At 48.3% G+C, this 20,019-nt stretch overlaps 1 protein-coding gene and 1 pseudogene across 1 annotated transcript; both read right to left on the minus strand.

The window, feature by feature from the left end:
- Positions 1–5,772: 5,772 nt before the first annotated feature.
- Positions 5,773–18,077, minus strand: DDRGK1 (DDRGK domain containing 1). Its single transcript, XM_036417977.2, has 9 exons — positions 17,912–18,077; positions 16,366–16,557; positions 15,070–15,182; positions 14,724–14,825; positions 11,267–11,389; positions 10,853–10,891; positions 7,136–7,192; positions 6,432–6,480; positions 5,773–6,068 (listed from the first exon to the last, which is right to left on the minus strand). Exons 1-9 carry the CDS (start codon positions 18,000–18,002, stop codon positions 5,902–5,904), a joined length of 933 nt encoding a protein of 310 aa, XP_036273870.1. The 5' UTR covers positions 18,003–18,077; the 3' UTR covers positions 5,773–5,901.
- LOC118708521 lies at positions 12,805–12,889 on the minus strand (annotated as a pseudogene).
- Positions 18,078–20,019: the final 1,942 nt, after the last annotated feature.

A 20,019-nucleotide genomic window follows, 5' to 3' on the forward strand; every position in this document is an offset into this window, starting at 1 on the left:
GCACTTTATTTTAAATATATTTTATTGATTTCAGAGAGGAAGGGAGAGGGAGAGAGATAGAAACAACAAAGAGAGAGAATCATTGATCGGCTGCCTCCTGCATGCCCCCTACTGGGGATCAAGCCCGCAACCCAGGCATGTGGCCTTGATCAGAATAGAACCTGGGACCTTTCAGTCCACAGGCTGACGCTGTATCCACTGAGCCAAACCAGCTAGGGCCAGACAAGGTACTTTAATCCATGCTAAAGCTTTTTACAGCTGTGCTTACTTTATCTATTTATAATAAAAGCATAATATGCTAACTAGACCGGATAGCTGAACAACCTCTCAGACCTTCTGGATGAAGCCAGGGCTGTGAGAGCAGAGCCCCACGCATGGATTTTGTGCATTGGGCCTATAGTGAGGAAATAAAAACCTCTGGAGTTGGGCAAACGTTCCTGGAAATAACCAGTAAAGGTTTTGAAGGTTATCTAAACCAATATAAAACTAACAGACACATTTATGATCCATGTATGCTAGTATCTTTTACAAGCTGATTAGCTGTGTACACACACACACACACACACACACTTTTACGATCCATGTATGCTAGTATCTTTTACAAGCTGATTACATACACACACACACACACACACACGAAAAAAAGTTAAAAGAAAAAATTAAAAAATGTATTAGATTGTATTATCCTTTTTACCACTGTTCTTTACTAAATTGCACATTTTACCTAAGATAGATGGTTTATGTTTTTATGTCCCCCAGGGTCTTTCTATAACATTTTTCTTTTCTGTTTTTACAGAGTTGATGCTTCATATAAATACTAACAAAGAGACTTATCTGTACTTATACAGTATAAACCTCACTGCAAGATATTAAGAAACTCAGTAAAAAGGAATACAAGCCATCACTCCACTCACCATCCTAAGTGAGTTTTATGTATCTACATCTATTTCAGGAGTTGGTCCTTCTGAAAGCCCCAAGCAGAATAATAATGATTACTGCATCATGAAAATTATGGTCATGCCCAAATCTTTAACCAATTTTATGGGAATGTGTAAGCTCCAAAAAGGTTACCAAATTTAATTTCTGTGAAAACTGCAGTAAATTTGCCCAGCAGCAAGCCTTGTTTGTAAACTTTTTACATTATCATTGCAGGTAGATACAGTGATGGCTAAATGACACTTTTATTTCCTGCCTTTGGGGGTCTGAACTTCTCATGTCCTTCACTTACTATGTGCCCACTTTTCCTCTTCTGAGTTGCTATCACCAGCAGCAACAGTAGCTGTGATGTGAAAAAATGAGAATTTCCCAACAATAGATTATATGTTCAATAATTTCTCCCCTGTTCTTATTTGTCACTGTGGTCCATTTTGGTAGGAGGCAATATGCACAAATGAAAAAGGCATTAAGACAGCTGCCCAACTAGACATCAAGCATGTGTTCCCACACTACCTGCTAAGTGAACCGTGGGGTTTAGCTCAACAACAGGACGACTTGACTTACCTTGTTGATTAGAAATAGTTGAAGTAAAGCCCTGGCTGAGTAGCTCAGTTGGTTAGAGCATTGTCCAATACACCAAGGTTGTGGGTTCAATCCTCAGTCAGGGCATATATAAGAATCAACCAATGAATGTATGAATAAATGGAACAATAAATCGATGTTTCTTTCTCTCTCTCCCCCTCTCCTCTTTCTCTCTCTCTAAAAATAAATAAAAATCTCATTTACTCAGGTTACAGTTGGAACATTATTAGTTTTAGTTTTGGTATTATTATGATGATGAATGTCTTTTGTTTCATGTTAGAAATCTAAGTCAAATTGTAAAAATACATATGAAAGTTAAAATGACTAAAGCCAGATTATAGGCAAAAGGTTAAATTTAAGAAAGTTTAACATGACAGAATTGGTATTCTGTAGGTCCTCTTATAAGATTCCCTTTATACATTTTGCTGTCATAAGTAATTAAATAATGTGTTAACCAGCTAAAAATTATGTATGGTATCAAAATAAGCCAAATAAAACAATTTTTAAGCATCACTACTATAATCCAAATTGCTTTTGGTACAACTCTGTGATTATTAAGTTATATATGATGCACAACTCCTCACCCAGATCAATGCTTGGCCTTGTCCTCAATATGAAAGGAACAGACTCCTTAGAACCTTGAGTTTCAAACTATAGGCTAAGATCTGTTAGTGGGTTATAAAATCAATCCAGCCACCATCAGCAATAAGACAGAACAGAGAAGCAAATATCATCATGTATCCAATTACGGTAAGTGGACAGCCGCAAAGCTCTGCTTCAGTTATCTGAATGTAGGCACACATATATATTGAGTCCTTAATGTACAATGGATTTCGTAATAAGAGATATTGTCAAAAAAGTCTGAAAAACGCAGCTTTGTAATCTCCAATTTTGGGTCTTGGAACTGGAGGTGTCTGGGACGTGCACTTGTGACAGCTGGGGGTGGTACTGACAGTACAAGGTGTGAGGGGAGGAAGTGATGAAGTAATGATGATTTGTGGTATACAATGACTGCAAATAAGGTTTAAGAAATGAGTTACTGTCTGCTGGTGTCGCTCAGTGGTTGAGCATCAACCTATGAACCAGGAGATCATGGTTTGATTCCCTATCAGGGTACATGCCTGGGTTTTAGGCTCAATTCCAGTGGGGGTTTGAGGGAGAGGTAGCCGATCAATGATTCTCTTTCATCATTGATGTTTCTATCACTCTCTCCCTCTCCTTTCCTCTCTGAAATCAGTAAAAGATATGTTCAAAAAATAAGTACTGATTCAAAGCAATAAATAATCCCCAAATATAGCCCAAGTCTCTGGGTTCAGCATTCAACATTCTTCCCAGACAGATGGCAAACTCCCTTTCCACCCTCTCTCTCCCTGCCCCGTCTTTTCCTTTCCTCCACCCAACACTCCACGCCTCAGTGGGTCAATCGCTTTTACATTCTCTGAACCTATCCTCTCCTCAACCTGAGGACCTCACCTTGTGAATACTACAGCATTTGGCAATGCACCTGCTGGCTGGGTGATGGGTGCTCTCCCTGTTAGATTAATACCACTGTCTCCATCCCCACTTATGAATGGGGCCATATTTTGCTCACTGTAGTTCCCTGGAGTGTTTAGCATCCTGCCTTGCATTCATTAGGCTCTGCATAGATTGCTAGTGTTGTTGTTTTTTAAACACATTTTGAATGTTTAAATAATTTTTTATTACAAAGGTCCAACATGGATCCTGCACTGGAGCCACAGTGGCAACTGGGAGAGTCACTTAATTGTTGGGTGGGCCCTGGCCAGGTAGCTCAGTTGGTTAGAGCACCGTCCAGATACACCAAGGTTGTGGGTTCAATCCCTGCTCAGGGCACATACAAGCAGCAACCAATGAATGCATAAATAACTGGAACAACAAACTGATGTTTCTCTCTTTCTCCCTTCTTCTCTAAAATCAATTTAAAAAATTGTTGGGCGAATGGAGTGAATACTGGTGGTCTCATGTGCCCCTTTTCTGAGGCTCAGCTTGATTCAGGATATATGAAGCCATCCAGGGCTCATTGTTTTTAATTTTAAGCTTTTTGTTATGGGGAAATTTTAAACATGTATAAAAATAGATGAGAAAAACCTCTATGTACCCATTACTCAGCTTTAATAATTTTTCAACTCATGGCCAATCTTATAAATAACCATTTTTTTAAAAGACAAGTTGCATTATATGGCTCTCTAATCACAGGCTTGTCAATAACAGGCCTTGAAGGTGCATCAAAAAGAGAAGTTGTGATAGAACCAAAATGAACAGAACTAGACTCTACTGGGAGCAAGTGGCATCAAAGATACCTGTTGGGCCGAAACTAGTTTGGCTCAGTGGACAGAGCGTCGGCCTGCAGACTGAGGGGTCCCAAGTTTGATTCCGGTCAAGAGCATGTACATTGGTTGAGGGCACATCCCCGGTGGGGGGTTCGCAAGAGGTTCTCTCTCATCGATGTTTCTAACTATCCCTCTCTCTTCCTCTCTGTAAAAAAAAAAAAAAAAAAAATCAATAAAAAAAATATATATATATTTTAAAAGATTTCCTGATACAAGGAAAATAATCTCACTATGAAAGAGGGGCCACACTGGCCAGGTAGCTCAGTTGGTTGTGGCATCATCTGTTCCTTTCCCCATCCTACTAGACTGTGGGCTCCCAGATGTATGTGACGCCTAGCTCCGGGTGACTCCAAGTGCCATTTGCTGACAGAAGTACCAAAGTCACACTTGACTTGGAATTTAGGTTCTACAGCTAACGCTTATGATACCAAATGAGTCTACATCACCCCTGACAAGCCCTCAGGAACGCTCCACCCTGGAACCTGATGTTCTGTCTCCCCATCACCATCCACATATAACTTCCTCCTAGACTGCAACACAAAGCTGCCTCCTCCACCACCAGGCTTCAGAGGAAGTAGGTGGGTTACGTTCAGGGCCACCTTGCATAAGGAATACACATTTAAACACATGCCTCACCCTCAGCACAGCAGGATACTCATGCTATGAATAGTCCACAGGAACTAGAGGGACTGACCCTACAGAAGACACACATCTCCCATCTTACACCCACTCCCGAGCATATGGTCCTCATATCCACTAGTGGGTGGTATCACCACACCATTTAGATTTGTCAAGTATGTGGAGCTGAATTCATGTGATGTGCTGTATGAGGCAATGCCCCTCCACGGCACAATTCTATCCAGCTCAAGCAGGTCCTCCTCTTCCCTCCACCTGCCCCGCAAGCAACTGGCCCTGCCTCTCACCTCCCTGACCTCCCTCTTGAAGACTAATGTTCCCTAGGACTCTTGCCTTGGCACAGCTTATTACTTCTCTTCCTAAGGGTTCTCAGGCTTCCTTCCTTTATTTATTTATTTATTTATTTTTTTTATTGACTTCAGAGAGAGGGAGAGGGGGAAAGAAACATCAATGATGGGAGAGAATCATTAATCAGTTGCCCCCACTGGGGACCAAGATGGCAACCTGGGCATGTGCCCTGACCAGAAGTCGAATCATGACCTACTGGTTCATGGGTCCATGCTCCACCACTGAGCCACACCAGCCGGCTCAGCCTTCCTTAGGGCTCCTGAATCCATATAAAAAAGTGTGTGTGGGGGGCATCCCTCAGTCCTGCCTGTGCCTTCCTGCAGTCTGGGAGCCCTTGGGGGATGTCGGACTGATGGCTGAGGCCCACTCCTAGCTGTCAGTGTTGGACACCCTTAGTGCTGCTGCAGAGGCAGGAGGGGCTCCCACCACCACCACTGGCTGAGTGGTACTCCCCCTGTGGGAGCACACTGACCACCAGGGGGCAGCTCTTGTGTTGAGTGTCTGCCCCCTGTTGGTCAGTGTGCATCATAGCAACCAGTTGTTCCACCATTAGGTAGATCTGCATATTAGGCTTTTATTATACAGGAGAATGATGAGATCCCCCTCCTCCGTTAGGGGAGATGTGGCTCAAGAGTTTTTCACTTTTGCTCTTGGAAGGATGAATGAAAAACAGAAAGATCCCCTCCAGACCTTGGGAGCTTGGCTTGCAGGATACGAAGAAACACAATAAATGCTCAGTTTTTTGTTTGTTTTTTGAATGAATGCATGCTTGATAAAAAGAGAATTTCCATTTGCTTCCATAGGACACTCCACCCTCTCTCCCACCCTCAATCCTCAGGTACTTTCTGAGGCTTAGATTTCACCTGCTCATTTGAGATCCCAGACCAGGCCTTCTGCCACACGAAGCCACACCAAGCTCAGCAGTGCTCACATGCCTTTAATCTAGAACTGCCTAGCCACACTCCATCGCTGCCCCAGGGCGGTGGAGAGGGATAAAGATGTATGGTCAGGTAGGCTGTGCCAGCTCTGAGTCCAAGAGGAAAGGCCTAGGTCAGGCTGGGGCCTGGGCAGGGGGCTCCTGGCCCCAGGCAATGAGGGAGTTGCTGGCCTGAGCAAGCTCAGTGATGGACACCCGGCCCCGCTGTCGGATGAAGTTAGCCACAGCAGCCAGCTCCTCTGGGGTTATGTAGATGAACTTGCCCCGGTCGTCAATCACACCTGTGGGGGGACACAGGTTGTGGGGCTGAGCCTTCTGGGCCCTCCTCGTCTGGCCTGAGATGCCCTCCCACCCCTTCACAACTGGCTCCGAGCCCTCCAGGCCTGGCTGCGTGCTCAGCCTTTCCTGGCTGCATCCAATCCTGGCTAGGTGTCAAATCAGGCTTCCTTGCCCGTCCTGGTACCGAGTCATCCCTGGGTGGCACGTCCTCCTTCTAACAGTGTCCCCTGCTCAGCATCCATCATTGCACACCGTTCCCACCACCCTCAGTTATGATTCTGCCTCTACAACAAATATCTGGAGCCCTCTGTGGTTAGACACTCCCCAAAGCCAAGGCCTGTAGTGACTGGTTCTCATCCTCTCACCTGTCAGAGTTCCATCAGCCAGCAGGTCCTGAATGCGATTTATGGTGTCCTGTGAGGAAAACAATTCTCAGAGTAGAGACGAGTGCTGCCATCCCCGGAAAAGGCACCTGCAACCTCCTTGCCACCACAGTCAAATCTCCTCCTCCCCACTCTCATGGCTGCTCCACCATCCAATGTGACTCTGCTTCTCTTCTGGAGGGCATCAGGGAAGAGGCTGGGGCCCTGCAAGACCCCAAGAGGGGCACTTTTCCAACCAGGAGAGGAGCAGTGGTGACATCTGGCCATGAAGGCTGGTTCAGCCTGTTTGCAAGAGTTGTCAAGGTAACTAGACTTGGGCTGCTTCAGTTACAGGGGCTGCTGGAGTGATAGGACTTGATTCTTTTCTCCTCTGCCTGTTCTTCCATCTAGCAGAAAGGCAGGGTTCTAGCTTGGAAAAATACCCGTTGGATATTTAAAGAGAATGTGACTCCTCATTCATAAGATAAAAATATATTTGAAAATGCAAAACAAAACAAAACCACACACACACACACACACACACACACACACACCAAAACCCCTGCAGGATTCTTGGGGGGCCAAGAGAGTCTCCTTCTGCTCCCTCTTGGTTGGGGCAGGGCAGAGGGGACAACAGACTCTCCATGTTTAAGGCAGGCCCCCTCTGACAGCCACACTCCACACAGCAGACCATCTTCCAGGCTTACCTGAGTCCGCAGGCCCACCTGGGAAGCCAGGTCTTCCAAGAGCACAACCTTAGACTGCTGCAAAGAGAACGAGTAAAAGGAGAGAGGCTAAGTGGGCGAATCCCCTCAATACAAACTGAGGTTTGCATTCTGATCTGATCTGCTTTGGGTGTCTGGGTAACTGTATACTAGTAGATTCTTGTGGAAAAGCCTTCATCTCCTCACACACTCACTCACACACTCTCCCAACCACGCATACACTGAGACACACACACTCATAAACTCTCCCTTCCCCTGCTTGTGGAGAGGTATCTGCTAAACTACCACCTGGCCCACAGGCTCCATCCTGGGCTGGGCACCAAACTGAGACACACACACCTCTGGGGAGTCAAGCACAGCTGCCACCTTCTCTGGTAGCCAGCTGTATCTTTTTTATCACAGACATGTTGGAAGGGAAGCACCATAAAATGAAGGGATGGGGCGACAGTTACCAAAAACGATTTTAATTTTTTTAATATATTTTATTGATTTTTTACAGAGAGGTAGAGAGAGGGATAGAGAGCTAGAAACATCAATGATTGATGAGAGAGAAACATCGATCAGCTGCCTCCTGCACACCCTCTACTGGGGATGTGCCTGCAACCCAGGTACATGCCCTTGACCGGAATCGAACCTGGGAACTTTTTGGTCCACAGGCTGACGCTCTATCTACTGAGCCAAACCGGTTTCGGCTAAACAATTTTAATTTTTTAAAAATATGTTTTTAGCCAAAACCGGTTTGGCTCAGTGAATAGAGCGTCGGTCTGTGGACTGAAAAGTCCCAGGTTCGATTCCGGTCAAGGGCACGTGCCTTGGTTGCGGGCACATCCCCAGTAGGAGGTGTGCAAGAGGCAGCTGATCGATGATGATTCTCTTTCATCGATGTTTCTAACTCTCTATCCCTCTTTCTTCCTCTCTGTAAAAAAATCAATAAAATATATTTATTGATTTTAGAGAGAGAGGAAGGGAGAGGGAGAGAGAGATAGAAACATCGATTGGCTGCATTTTGCAAGCCCCCTACTGGGAATCGAGCCTCAACTCAGGTCTGTGCCCTGACTGCGATGGATCAATGCACGGACGATGTTCAACCAACTGAGCCACACAGGCCAGACTCAACCAAAAGCTTTTTTAAAAACAAACCATCTCCAGAACTATTTGCTGAGGATCTGCCAGGAAAACACACTGAGAAGGTGTGGAAATACAATGGTGACCAAAACATTGAACAGACAGACAGGGAAGGCAGGCAAAAATCTGGACACACACACACACACACACACACACACACACACACAGAATCTGGACAAGGTAAGAGCAGATAAAAGGGCACAACAAGCCCTGGCTGGTTTGGCTCAGTGGATAGAACATTAGCCTATGGACTGAAGGGTCCAAGGTTCGATTCCGATCAAGAGCACATGCCTGGGTTGTGGGTTTGATCCCCACTAGGAAGTGTGCAAGAGGCGGCCAATCAATGATTCTCTCTTGCTGAAACCTGTTTGGCTCAGTGATAGAGCGTCAGCCTGTGGACTGAAAGGTCCTGGGTGCCATTCCGGTCAAGGGCATGTACCTTGGTTGTGGTCACATCCCCAGTAGGGAGTGTGCAGCAGGCAGCTGATTGATGTTTCTCTCTCATCGATGTTTCTATCCTCTCCCTTCCTGATTGTAAAAAAATCAATAAATTATATATTTTTAAAAAATGATGCTCTCTCATCATTGATATTTATATCTCTCCTTCACCCTTCCTTTCTGAAATCAATAAAAATAAGAAAAAATATATTTTTTAAAAGGAACAATCGCAGGGTCTCAGTAGAGGCAGTATGGCTCATTCCCACCTTGCCTTTGCTTACCCCTGCTATGCCCAGAGAACCCCACACTTCTCACCATCCTTTTCACACCGTCTGAGGCACTGAGCCCACCCTTAAAATAACTCTTGCTAACATTCTCAGTACTTTCCACAAACAGCCATGTACCACATGCTTCCCTCAAACCCTCAGCAGAGCCTGGGTGGGGTGGGGGAGCAGCTGAGAGTCCACAGCTGGTCCTACCCATGCATCTGTCCCTGCCCCCCCCCAGACAGACAGCACATGATGCTAGAGAAGGCAGCCTCACATGTTCCCGTGACTCTTTCATAGCAAATGAGCTGGGGGAGGAGTGACACAGTGACACCTCCCGGGCTGAGATGGTTCTAAGTGCCAAATTGAATGTGCACGCAGGAAGGCAAGCGAGCGGCAGCTGAACAGGGAATGGGCAAGCACAGTGTGACCCGGCCAGCTGGCCTCTACCTACAAAGTGGGGGTGGGTGCTGGGTTCTCAGAGACAGCTCAGAGTGGGAACACAAAGTCACCCCAAGTGGTCCTTGAGGTGCTGAGGCCAAAAATCAGCTTGGAAAAATAAACCAACAAAAAACCTAGCCCTGATCAGAAAGGAGAGTGGACCGATCGACAAAAACCAGTCAGAACTATGCCTCACGTAACTATGCTGGCGCAATAATGTGCCACCAGTTCTGACACACTGAGAGAACAGGGCTCACCCCCTGGGAGCCCGGAGGGTGGGATGGGAGGGCTGGATTATTTCCCCTGCAGACAGCATCTCTGGGACAATCAGCACAGGCAGGAAAGGCCTCTAAGGTCCAGAAGAGTCTGGAGATCCACCAGAAGGTGGTTCCTCTGGAGCATGGAACTGCCAGGGCCTTTTCTCGGTCTCTGGAGAGGACAGGGCGAGCTGAAGCTGACGGAGGGCTTCCTGGAGGAAGGACACGGTGCTGCTCGCTGGGTAGATGGGGACAGAAAGCTCCCAGTGGCAGCAGGGACGTGTGAGAGATGCAGCCCTCATGTGTGCCAGGGTGGAGCATGGCTCCATCGGAGGGGAATGGGCACAGCCCGAGGGAGCTTTCTTCCTCTTGGGAAACCCCAGCCCCCAGCTGCTGGGAGGCATCTAGACCCTGCTCCCTTTCCGGAGGTGGGGGAGGATTATGCAAGCCCTGGCTCCTTGGCACCCCCAAGTCCCACCCCCACCCCCGCTCCCTCTGTACTCTATCCCTCAGCCGCCTCTGCTTCTCCGAGCTGCTCTTGAAAACCTCTCACATCCTTCGTGGGAGAGAAGTTGCTTAGCAGCAAAGCTGAGCAGGACAGTGCCTGTGCTTATGCAACCCAGAGCGGCACCTGGGTGGCCTGTGCATAGAAGGGGACATCACTGCCACCCTGCCCCAGATCCCAAAGGAAGCAGCATTCTCCCCCCCGCCCCCCGCCCCCAAGACCCAAGTTCCAGGTCAGAAACACATGGCAGGGATGCTTGTTTCAAGTCAGTGGAGACTCTGGGTGACAGAACTGACAGAAAACACGTATAAAGAAACTAGAAAATACAGTGACTCACTGAGCACGGGGTCTGAAGAGCAGGGAAACTGTCAAGCCCTGAGTGTGAGGATGCAATCAAAGGCTCATGCCTCCCACACAGACCCAGGTCCTTCTCCACCTTCGGGGTCAGAGAAGAGACACTCCTGGCCATGACCCTGGCAGCTCAGCCCCTCTTGGTCCTACGCCCACACTTGCAAGAGCTTGAAAATCCTACAGCCCCCACTTGGATCTGTTCCGTGTAGGCCTTGAGAACACCCCCGCCCCCTCTCTCTCTCTCTCACACACACACACACACACACACGTGAGCAGGCAGGAAGCTGACGCCATGCTCTGCTCTTTGGCTTCTTACCTTAATGTAGTTGATGAACTCCGTCAGGAAGCTGTGTGACTAAAGGAGCAAAGAAACCAGAGTGAGTGTCGCCCTTGCAGACGCTGCAGGGGCTTACCCACCTGCCCACCTGAGTGCACCTGCCTGTGTGCTTGCTTGTGTGCCCGCCAACCACCCGCATGTGCCAGCCACCTTCGCCAGCAGCACAGCCTCCCACGGGGGGGGAGGGGGGGGGGTCTGGAAGCCCCACCTCTCTGGAGGACAAGGCCTCTCGCTGCCAGAGCCTGCTGGTCATCGTGCCCACCCATCTCACTGCCCAACTGGGGAGGCAGGTGGGGAGCAGCAGGGGGTCTGGGATGCGATGGCCAGCCTTGGCTCTGCCACAGGCCTGCCCTGGTGGGTGGAGGGAGGGTTTCGAAGGAGTGGCAGACCCACCTGTTCCTCAGTCATGGTCTCGCCCACGCCCTCCTCCTCCACCACGAAGGCCTCCTTCAGTTTCAGGTACTCCTCATGCTCCCGCTGGGCCTGTTCCTCCCGGGCTTTCCTCTCCTCCTCCTCCTGTGGACACAGAGTGGGCAAGGGTCAGGTATCTGGGCACAGCTGCCCACCCCATCCCTGTTCTGCTCCTTGCTGCCCCCACAGGGCACCAGTCATGCAGCTCAGCCCTTTCTTAGGGACAGAGCTCCTTCAAGACCCCGATCCCTCTGGCCCCCATGTTGAACAGAAGGCAGAGGCCCCTCTTCTCATAGTCCCATGACCCCTCCCACAATATTCTCCCAACACCCTCTCCCTCTCTTTCCTGTCATGTTCAGACAGACTCCTAAGGCATCATATCCTCACCATTCATTCACACTCTGGCCCACTCTATCTGGCTTCTGTGTACCCAGCTCCTTTGAAACAACTCCTGCTACCATCTCGCCCATGTTTTAAAAAAATATATTTATATCTTATTGATGTTTTATAGAGAGGGAGAGAGATAGAGTTAGAAACATCGATGAGAGAGAAACATCAATCAGCTGCCTACTGGGGATCTGCCCACAACCAAGGCACGTGCCCTTAACCAGAATTGAACCTGGGACCTTTCAGTCCGCAGACTGACGCTCCATCCACTGAGCCAAACTGGTTTTGGCTCGCCTATGCTCTTAATACCACCAAACCCGAAGGACAACCATCAGCCTCCCAGTCCTGTCTTCTCAGTGGAACTGGGCAGATTTGACCACTCCCTCTCCCCTTGGCTTCTAGACCCCACCTCTCCTGTGCTTCCTCCTGCTCCTCAGGCCATTCTTTCTGCCTCCTCCCTTTTCCATTCTTTCTCCATGCCCAATAAGCATTTTCATGCCAGTGGCTGCCACAGTTGTAGCCCTGCCCAAATCTCTACTCCCAAGCACATGACTGCCCACATGACACACTCAATGGGCTATCACACAAGCACCTCAAATTGAATTATGTTCTAGAAGGACCCTGTGATCTATTCCCCACACGTCTGATCCTCCTCCTGAGTCCCTGGCTCAGTGAGTCACACAGCTCTCTGGCAGTGGCCCCAGTCAGAAATGGGGTCCCATCTCCACTTAACTTCCAGGAAGCATTTCAGTCCATCTATCATCACCATCACCACCACCACCTAGTACAAAAACCTCCCCACAACCCCATTTATTTCCTAGAGCTCTCAGAAACATCTTTTCAAAATAGGAAGCTCAGGCGGGACAGGAAATATCCTGATGAGCCTGGAGCACCTTGCAGGGCCAAAAGTAAGAAAACAACGAGAGTATGCCAAAGGTATACAGCAGCCAACTGAAAGAATGACAAACATTGGAACAATTGCAGCAATGAAATAGATAAAATAGTATTGGATTACAAGACAAAATACAAAATAAATTGTCATAAGTCCATGTAGGTAAAAATAAACAGTTGAGTATATAGACAAAGAAGATAAATCTCCCTTACAAAAAAATTCCAAATATTAAAAAATATATATATATATGGAATGCTTCATGAATTTGCATGTCATCCTTGCTAATCTTCTCTGTATCATTCCAATTTTACTAGTAGTACATGTGCTGCCAAAGCAAGCACTCCTAGCCCTTTTTGTAAATGCTCTCCAAATGAGACTGGGCATAAATCCCCAACCCTTAAGGGTGGCCTGTGCATAGTGAGTTGTTTATGAAGAAGTATGGGAAGGAAAGTGGAGAAATTTTGTTTCTTAAATTCTAACTCTTCCTAAGAGCTTTCTTTTTAAAAAAATGTTTTTATTCATTTTTAGAGAGAGTGCAAGGGAGAGTGAGGGAGGGATAGAAACATCAATAAGAGAGGAACATCATTGATTGGCTGCCTCCTGCACACTCCCTACTGGGGATCGTGACCAGGAATTGAACCAGTGACCTCTTGGTTCATGGGTCAATACTCATCTACTGAGACAGTGGCTGGGCTATAGTGGAGAAATATGACAAAACCCAGCCAGGTGATCTAGGTTAACATCACTAGTGGCCCATCAGGTTGATAACAAGTACCACTGATATGTTGTGTTGAAGATGGCACTTCGCTTGTGGTCTTCCTGCCAGAAACCCACAACCTCAGTCAAACCATGAGAAAAACATCAGCCAATGCAAATTGAAGAACATTGTACAAAATTCTTTCCCAGCACTTTTCAAACAACCAAGTTAATCAAAAGCAAGGAGAGTCTGCTCTAGCCAGCTTGGCTCAGTGGATACAGTATCAGCCTGCGTACTGAAGGGTCCCAGGTTCGATTCCGGCCAAGGGCACATGCCTGGGTTTTGGGCTTGATCCGCAGTAGGAGGTGTGCAGGAGGCAGCCGATCAATGATTCTCTCTCATTGTTGATGTTTCTATCTCTCTCTCCTCTCTTTCTCTCTGAAATTTAAAATCAATCTATCTATCTATCTATCTATCTATATATATATATATATGCAAGAAAAGTCTAAGAAATTGTCACAACCCAGAAGAGCCTAAGAAGACATGACAACTAAGTGTAATGTGGTATTTTGGATGTGATCCTGGAAACGAAAAGAGATACTGGGGGGAAACGAGTAAAATTTGAATAATATGGGAGGTTTAGTTAATAATAATACATCCATATTAGTTGTGAGAAATAGGCCACAATAGGTAAGGTGTCAATAACAGGGAAAACTGAGTGAGGGAGAGAAGAGCCCCAGGATACTGAAGGTGCATTAGCCAGAGTCAATACTTACAAAGGTGAAAAACCCTCTCTGCTGTGCCTCCCTCTGCTGTGTTCTGGGCCCTGCACTACAGCACCCACAGCCAGGTTTTCTGCCATCCTGACCAATGAGGCCAGTCAGAACCTAAGGCACAAAGCTGTGGGGTCTTCCCAGCTGGGGCAGCCCTGGCTCTTACCCTATGTCAAACCATCTCTGTAATACTCTCTTTCTTGGGTACCTGGCTCTCAGGAGGAGGAAAGCATCTGGCAAACAAATGGTCATTAACAACCTTTACTGCTGTGGTCCCCATCCCTGAGCATCTCTTCTATGCCAGGCCCTAACAGGACCTGGCTCAGGCAGGGTCCACCATCTCTCAGTGACCTGTAACAGCCTCAAGGCCCTCAGGATCTAGACCCCCCCCACCTTTACCTCTTGGACCCCTCCCTTACTTACCCTGCTCTAGCCACTCTCATCATCTGAATGTTCTTCAAGTATTCCAGATATGACTGATATAACACAGGCCTAGAAATTCCCATCGCAGGCTCTGCTTTTCAGCAGTATCTTCACACAGATTGCACCTGGAACCCAGGGCCAAGTAAACCCAGCCTGCCCCTGCACCTGGTCTGTGGCCTATCTTCTGGGTTGGAGGAGTCAGGGAGCTGCATGGGAAATAAAGCTACTTAGTCAGGTGTCAGAGTCAGGATCTGGGGTCGGCCTCACCTTCTGTTTCTCTTCCAGCCGAAGCCGCTCCTCCTCCTTCTTCCACTCTGCCTCACGCTGGGACTCAAGGCGTCTCCGCTCCTCACGCTCGGCTTCCTCTGCCTGGAGAGAGGTCTTCATAGGGGCACATCCCCACCCCTGGCACAGGATGCCCACCTCCCAAACAGGCCAGGGCAGGCAATGCCTGGGCCAGGCCACAGACCAAGGCTGCAGAAGACAAAACCAGGCAAGCAGCAAACACCAGCCCAGCATGCAAAGATCCTCAAAGGAAGGGTCCACCATAGGGAACAGGGAAGGCAGGGCCCTTTCCCACTTCCCAGAGCTGCACCCCAACCCTCCTGCTTGCCTCTCGCTGGGCTTTTCGTGCTTGTTTCTCCTCCAGTTTCCGTAGTTTCTTGGCTCCAATTTTCCCTGACGGGTGAGTTTCCACTGGCTTCTCACCATCTTCTTCCTCGTGGGCTAAGCGTGGTTAGAGACACTTCAGGACCTGGCTAGAGAGGACTGATGATGGATCCACCCCACCCCTTGTCCCTTTCAACCACCTGCAAGTCACTAGCCCAGCTCTGCCCTCCAGAGGCATCTGCCATGAATGCAGAAATCTGAACTCCGGGTATACTAATACATATATTGGTGGTGGTAGGGTGTGGGGACTAGAGGGCAAGAGAAGAGAAAACTTTAGATGCTGCATAGCCATAGAGGGAGGCACCAGGTTCTGATATCTGAATGCCTGCAGATCACAGGCAGGACTGTCTGGGCTTGTAGTTCTGTTTTCTGTCTCTGAGCCAAAGCTCCAGGGAAGGATGTCCCAGGGGAAATTTATCCCATCCTCCTCTCCCTCCCATCTCAAATTTCAAATCATCTTCACTGTAGTCAGGAACTGCTGAGACATCTGGGCTCCGCCCCTGGCCAGGGTTATTTATCCCTTTGACCCACCAGATCCAACGCAAAAAGACAGCCCAAACCCCAGGATTACCCCAGGGCCCAAGGCCCTGAAAGTTAAAGACTCGCTGATTCCTGAGTAGCAAGGATGTTTGACTCCGAGTCTGAGGCAGGAGGAATGGTACAACAGAGGGCCTCTTTTTTGCACTCAAAGGTACAAGGGCAAAAGCCCCAAATGCTTCCTCCTCAGTCTCAAGCCAGCTATGGAGCACTGGGAAGGGATATTCTTTTACATAATCCTAAGGGCTGTGCTGATGTCCCAGCACAAGGGTTATAGAGGCTCCTGTCAAAAGAATATCTCTGTCCTCAAACTCTTCTCCGATTATGGGCAACTCTACTCCAGGAACTGCAGAAGCTCTTAGCCAGGAACTCTGGCTCTGGGGTGAGGCCCTCAGGGAGTGAGTATGCCCGCACCAAGAAGGCTGCTGGAAAATAAGGAATGGACTGAGAAACGCTTGTGGTCAATCTAAAGATCCCTGCCCTCCCGCTTGGACACTGAGAACCAAGGTGAAGGAAGAGGGGGTTGGCCCGATGAAATAAGGGTCAGGATCCAGAACTTTTGGTCCCTAGGACTGAAGGCCAAGTCCAAGTCTGGCCACACTCCATCCCACGCTGGCTCCACACTCTATCCTTCGACCTGCTTTTGGAGTCCTCTCTTCCCCTCAACCAGTCCCCTTCCCCTACAGGCTGGGGCCCCACTCACCTGGGATGACAGCCTCATCCTCATTCTCATCCACCTCCAACCGGGCCACCCGCTGGGCTTGACGCTGAGCCTGCAGGCGGCTGCCCAGGTCCCTGCGGCGCCGGGGTCTAGCCCCAGCCCTCTGCTCCTCGGGCTGGGCCACTCGGCCTGCTGTTACTGCCTCTTCTCCATGGTGCAGTGGCTCTTGGCCGGCTGTAGGAAGAGAGGTACCATAAATGCTGTCGGCACCCCACCCACCTGATGGCTGGGGAGCAACATCCCAAATGTCTCAGCCCCCCTCAACTCAACTTCCTCCAGGCTCCTAATATCCAGAGCACAAATCCCAACTTTTCAGACCATTGAGGCATTTACAACCCAGACCCACACCCTCGTCTATGAGCAAGGTCACCCTTTGCCTCTTGCCTGTGTTAATACCTTTCCCCTCAAGGTCCCACCTTTCCAGCCAGCCCATCACATTACTACCCTGATGGAGCAAGATGGAGCTGAAGCTCTACCTCCTCCAGGAAGCCCATCTTGACCCATCCAGACCTCACCCGAAAGTCCCTTGCAGGACTGCATTTATTTCTTTTTAAAAAATATATATTTTATTGATTTTTTACAGAGAGGAAGGGAGAGGGATAGAGAGCTAGAAACATCGATGAGAGAGACATCAATCAGCCGCCTCCTGCACACCCCCTACTGGGGAAGTGCCAGCAACCAAGGTATTATACATGCCCCCAACAGGAAAGCCGGGACCCTTCAGTCCACAGGCCGATTCTCTATCCACTGAGCCAAACCGGTTTCGGCTGCATTTATTTCTTGCATAACACCACCTAAACGCCATGGTTTTATCTGGCATCTCAACCAGAGAGCCCACTTGGGGGCTGTCTTTCCGTCCAGGAAGATTTGTTGGCTATCTGCCTTACCTCAGCTTCTCTCCCCTGCCATTGGAGCACGCAGGTGCTCCGGGTAGCTTGTGGGCCAGAGAAGGGGAGACATTATACACAAAGCCATATGCGGACAAGGGGTGGGGTGAGGAATGAAGGATACGTCTGTTCTATGTCCTGGACATGATCTTCGGATTGGAGTGCAGAACAGGGAGGAGAGTGCATGTGCGTGTCTTTTTTAGAGGAAAAAGAGAGCGCTTCAGGCAGGTCTCTGAGTTGCCTCGTGTTCTCTCCAGCTGGTGGGTAGGCAGAAAACACTCAGGTGCCCACTTCTTGGCATCCGCTCCGGAGCCTGCGGCCTCAACTACGGGCGCAGAAGGGGTCGCCCCAATGCGGGATGGCAGTGCTGTCCGCCAGGGCCCAACACCTCTGGGTCAGTAAATCTGGAGTGCCTGGGGCCGGGAGAACTGGGTAGGACGCTGCAATCCCGACCCAGTAATGGGTTCCCAGCGGATCGCGTACGTCTCCGTCGGCGCAGGAGCAGCCGGACGCCGGGCAGGCGCTGCGGCCGCCCCGCCGGCGTGCAGGCGCATGCGCAGGAGCCGCGGCGCCCAGGCTTACCCAGGCTCAGGAGGCCGGAAACGCGGCCCCAGCGGCCCTGGCGCGGCGACATCTCCTACCTGCTGCCGCTCCGCCTTGTCTGCGAGTCAGGAAGAAGATAAGGCCGACCAGCAGAGCCGCCGCCACCAGGTACACCACGGGGGCCACCATGTCAGCGGCTTCCTGTGCGGGGCTAGCGCGTCCACCCCGAGGCCGGGATCTTCCAGGCCCCGCCCAATGCGCACATGCCCCGCCCCTTCCCATCATAGGCTCCGCCCACCAATCTGGTCCCGCCCAGGCCGCAGGTTTCACCAAGAAACCATACTTTTTTTTTATTTTAAAACTAGAGCCGCGACCGGTTTGGCTCAGTGGATAGAGCGTTGGCCTGCGGACTGAGAGGTCCTGGGGTTCGATTCCGGTCAAGGGCATGTACCTTGGTTGTGGGCACATCCCCATTGGGGGGTGTGCAGGAGGCAGCTGATTGATATCTCATCGATATTTCTAACTCTCTATTCCCTCTCTCTTCCTCTCTGTGAATAGAATATATTTAAGTGGATAGAGCATCATCAATGTTTCTAAATTCTATCCCTCTCTCTTCCTCTCTGTAAAAAACCAATACCCTCTCTCTTCCTCTAATACCCTCTCTCTCTTCCTCTCTGTAAAAAACCAATAAAATATATTATTAAAAAATAATAAAAATAAAACTAGAGGGCTGGCCAAAACCGGTTTGGCTCAGTGGATAGAGAGTCGGCCTACAGACTGAAAGATTCCAGGTTCGATTCCAGTCAAGGGCATGTACCTTTCAAGGGCATGTACCTTGGTTGTAGGTACATCCCCAATGGGGAGTGTGCAGGAGGCAGCTGATTGATGTTTCTCTATCATGGATGTTTCTGGCTCTCTATCTCTCTCCTCTCTCTCCCTTCCTCTCTGTAAAAAAATCAATAAAATAAAAAATTATTTTAAAAAATAATAAAACCAGAGGGCTGGTGGACAAATTCGTGCATGTGTGGGGTCCCTGGGCTTGGCTGGTGATGGGGATCAATCTGGGCATCTCAACCAGTCCCAATGGGGGTCAACCAATGGGGGTCAGACGGCCCAGAGGAAGGGACTGCAGGAGGTGGGCTATGGGAGTGCACTGCCCCCTGGTGGTCATTGCACATCATAGCAACCGGTCGACCAGTCACTCAGGCTTTTATATATTTATAGAAGGTGAATTTTGAAAAGATGTTTGGAGTAGTACCTGATATTTCATAAGGGCTCCAAAAGTGCTGGTCATTATTATTCTCATGGGTTATATACCACAGTAAGATAGATAGATAGATAGATAGATAGATAGATAGATAGGAAATGACTGGGGGGCATAAAAAATATTAAGTGGAACTTATTGCAAACACAATGTGCAGTGTGATAACATTAATATATGTTTTTAAAGCACTAAACAATACCATATAGTGTTTATGGGAACATACTATGTGGGAAAAAGTACAAAAACATATTTAGGAATAACACATATGAACTTAAGCATGGTGATTACCTTTGGGGAGGGAAGAAGATGGATGAGATTAAGGGTAGAACTTGTGCCTGTATCTGTAATATTTGATTTTGTTGAAAGGATGAGGGGGAGAGACCAAATCTTTAATTTAAATAATGATATATTTTTGTACTCAGAACTTCCCATTTTAGACCAATTTTAAAATAAAATTAGCTTTATTAGATTGTACAAAAATTAATGATGCAGTTTTCCATGGTGAGCTGGTTGGAAATTAAACACCCACAGGGAATTTAAATTCCCCTTTAATTCTTAACAATTTATAGAGAAAATGAACAAGTTATACCTTGATAAAGTTGTTTAAAAAAATCCTTGGGGCTCTGGCCTGATAACTCAAAACATTGACCCAATACACCAACGTTGTGGGTTCAACCCTGACCAGAGCACATATAAGAATCAACTAATGAATGAGTAAATAAGTGGAACAACAATTTGATGTTTCTCCTCTCTCTCTCTCTCTTTTACCCCTTGCCTTTTCTTTCTCAAAATCAATACATAGTTTAAAGACTTAAGGAAAAACACATAACTGGGGACACTAAGTTGGCACCAAGCCATCTCTCAGGACAACTGGCAGAAGTGCTGCAAGACTAGGCACAAGAGAAATCCCTGCCACAAGAAGCGAAAATATGGGCTGGGACA

Source organism: Pipistrellus kuhlii, unplaced genomic scaffold (genome assembly GCF_014108245.1).
Source record: "Pipistrellus kuhlii isolate mPipKuh1 unplaced genomic scaffold, mPipKuh1.p scaffold_m20_p_6, whole genome shotgun sequence".
NCBI classification, from domain to species: Eukaryota; Metazoa; Chordata; class Mammalia; order Chiroptera; family Vespertilionidae; genus Pipistrellus; species Pipistrellus kuhlii.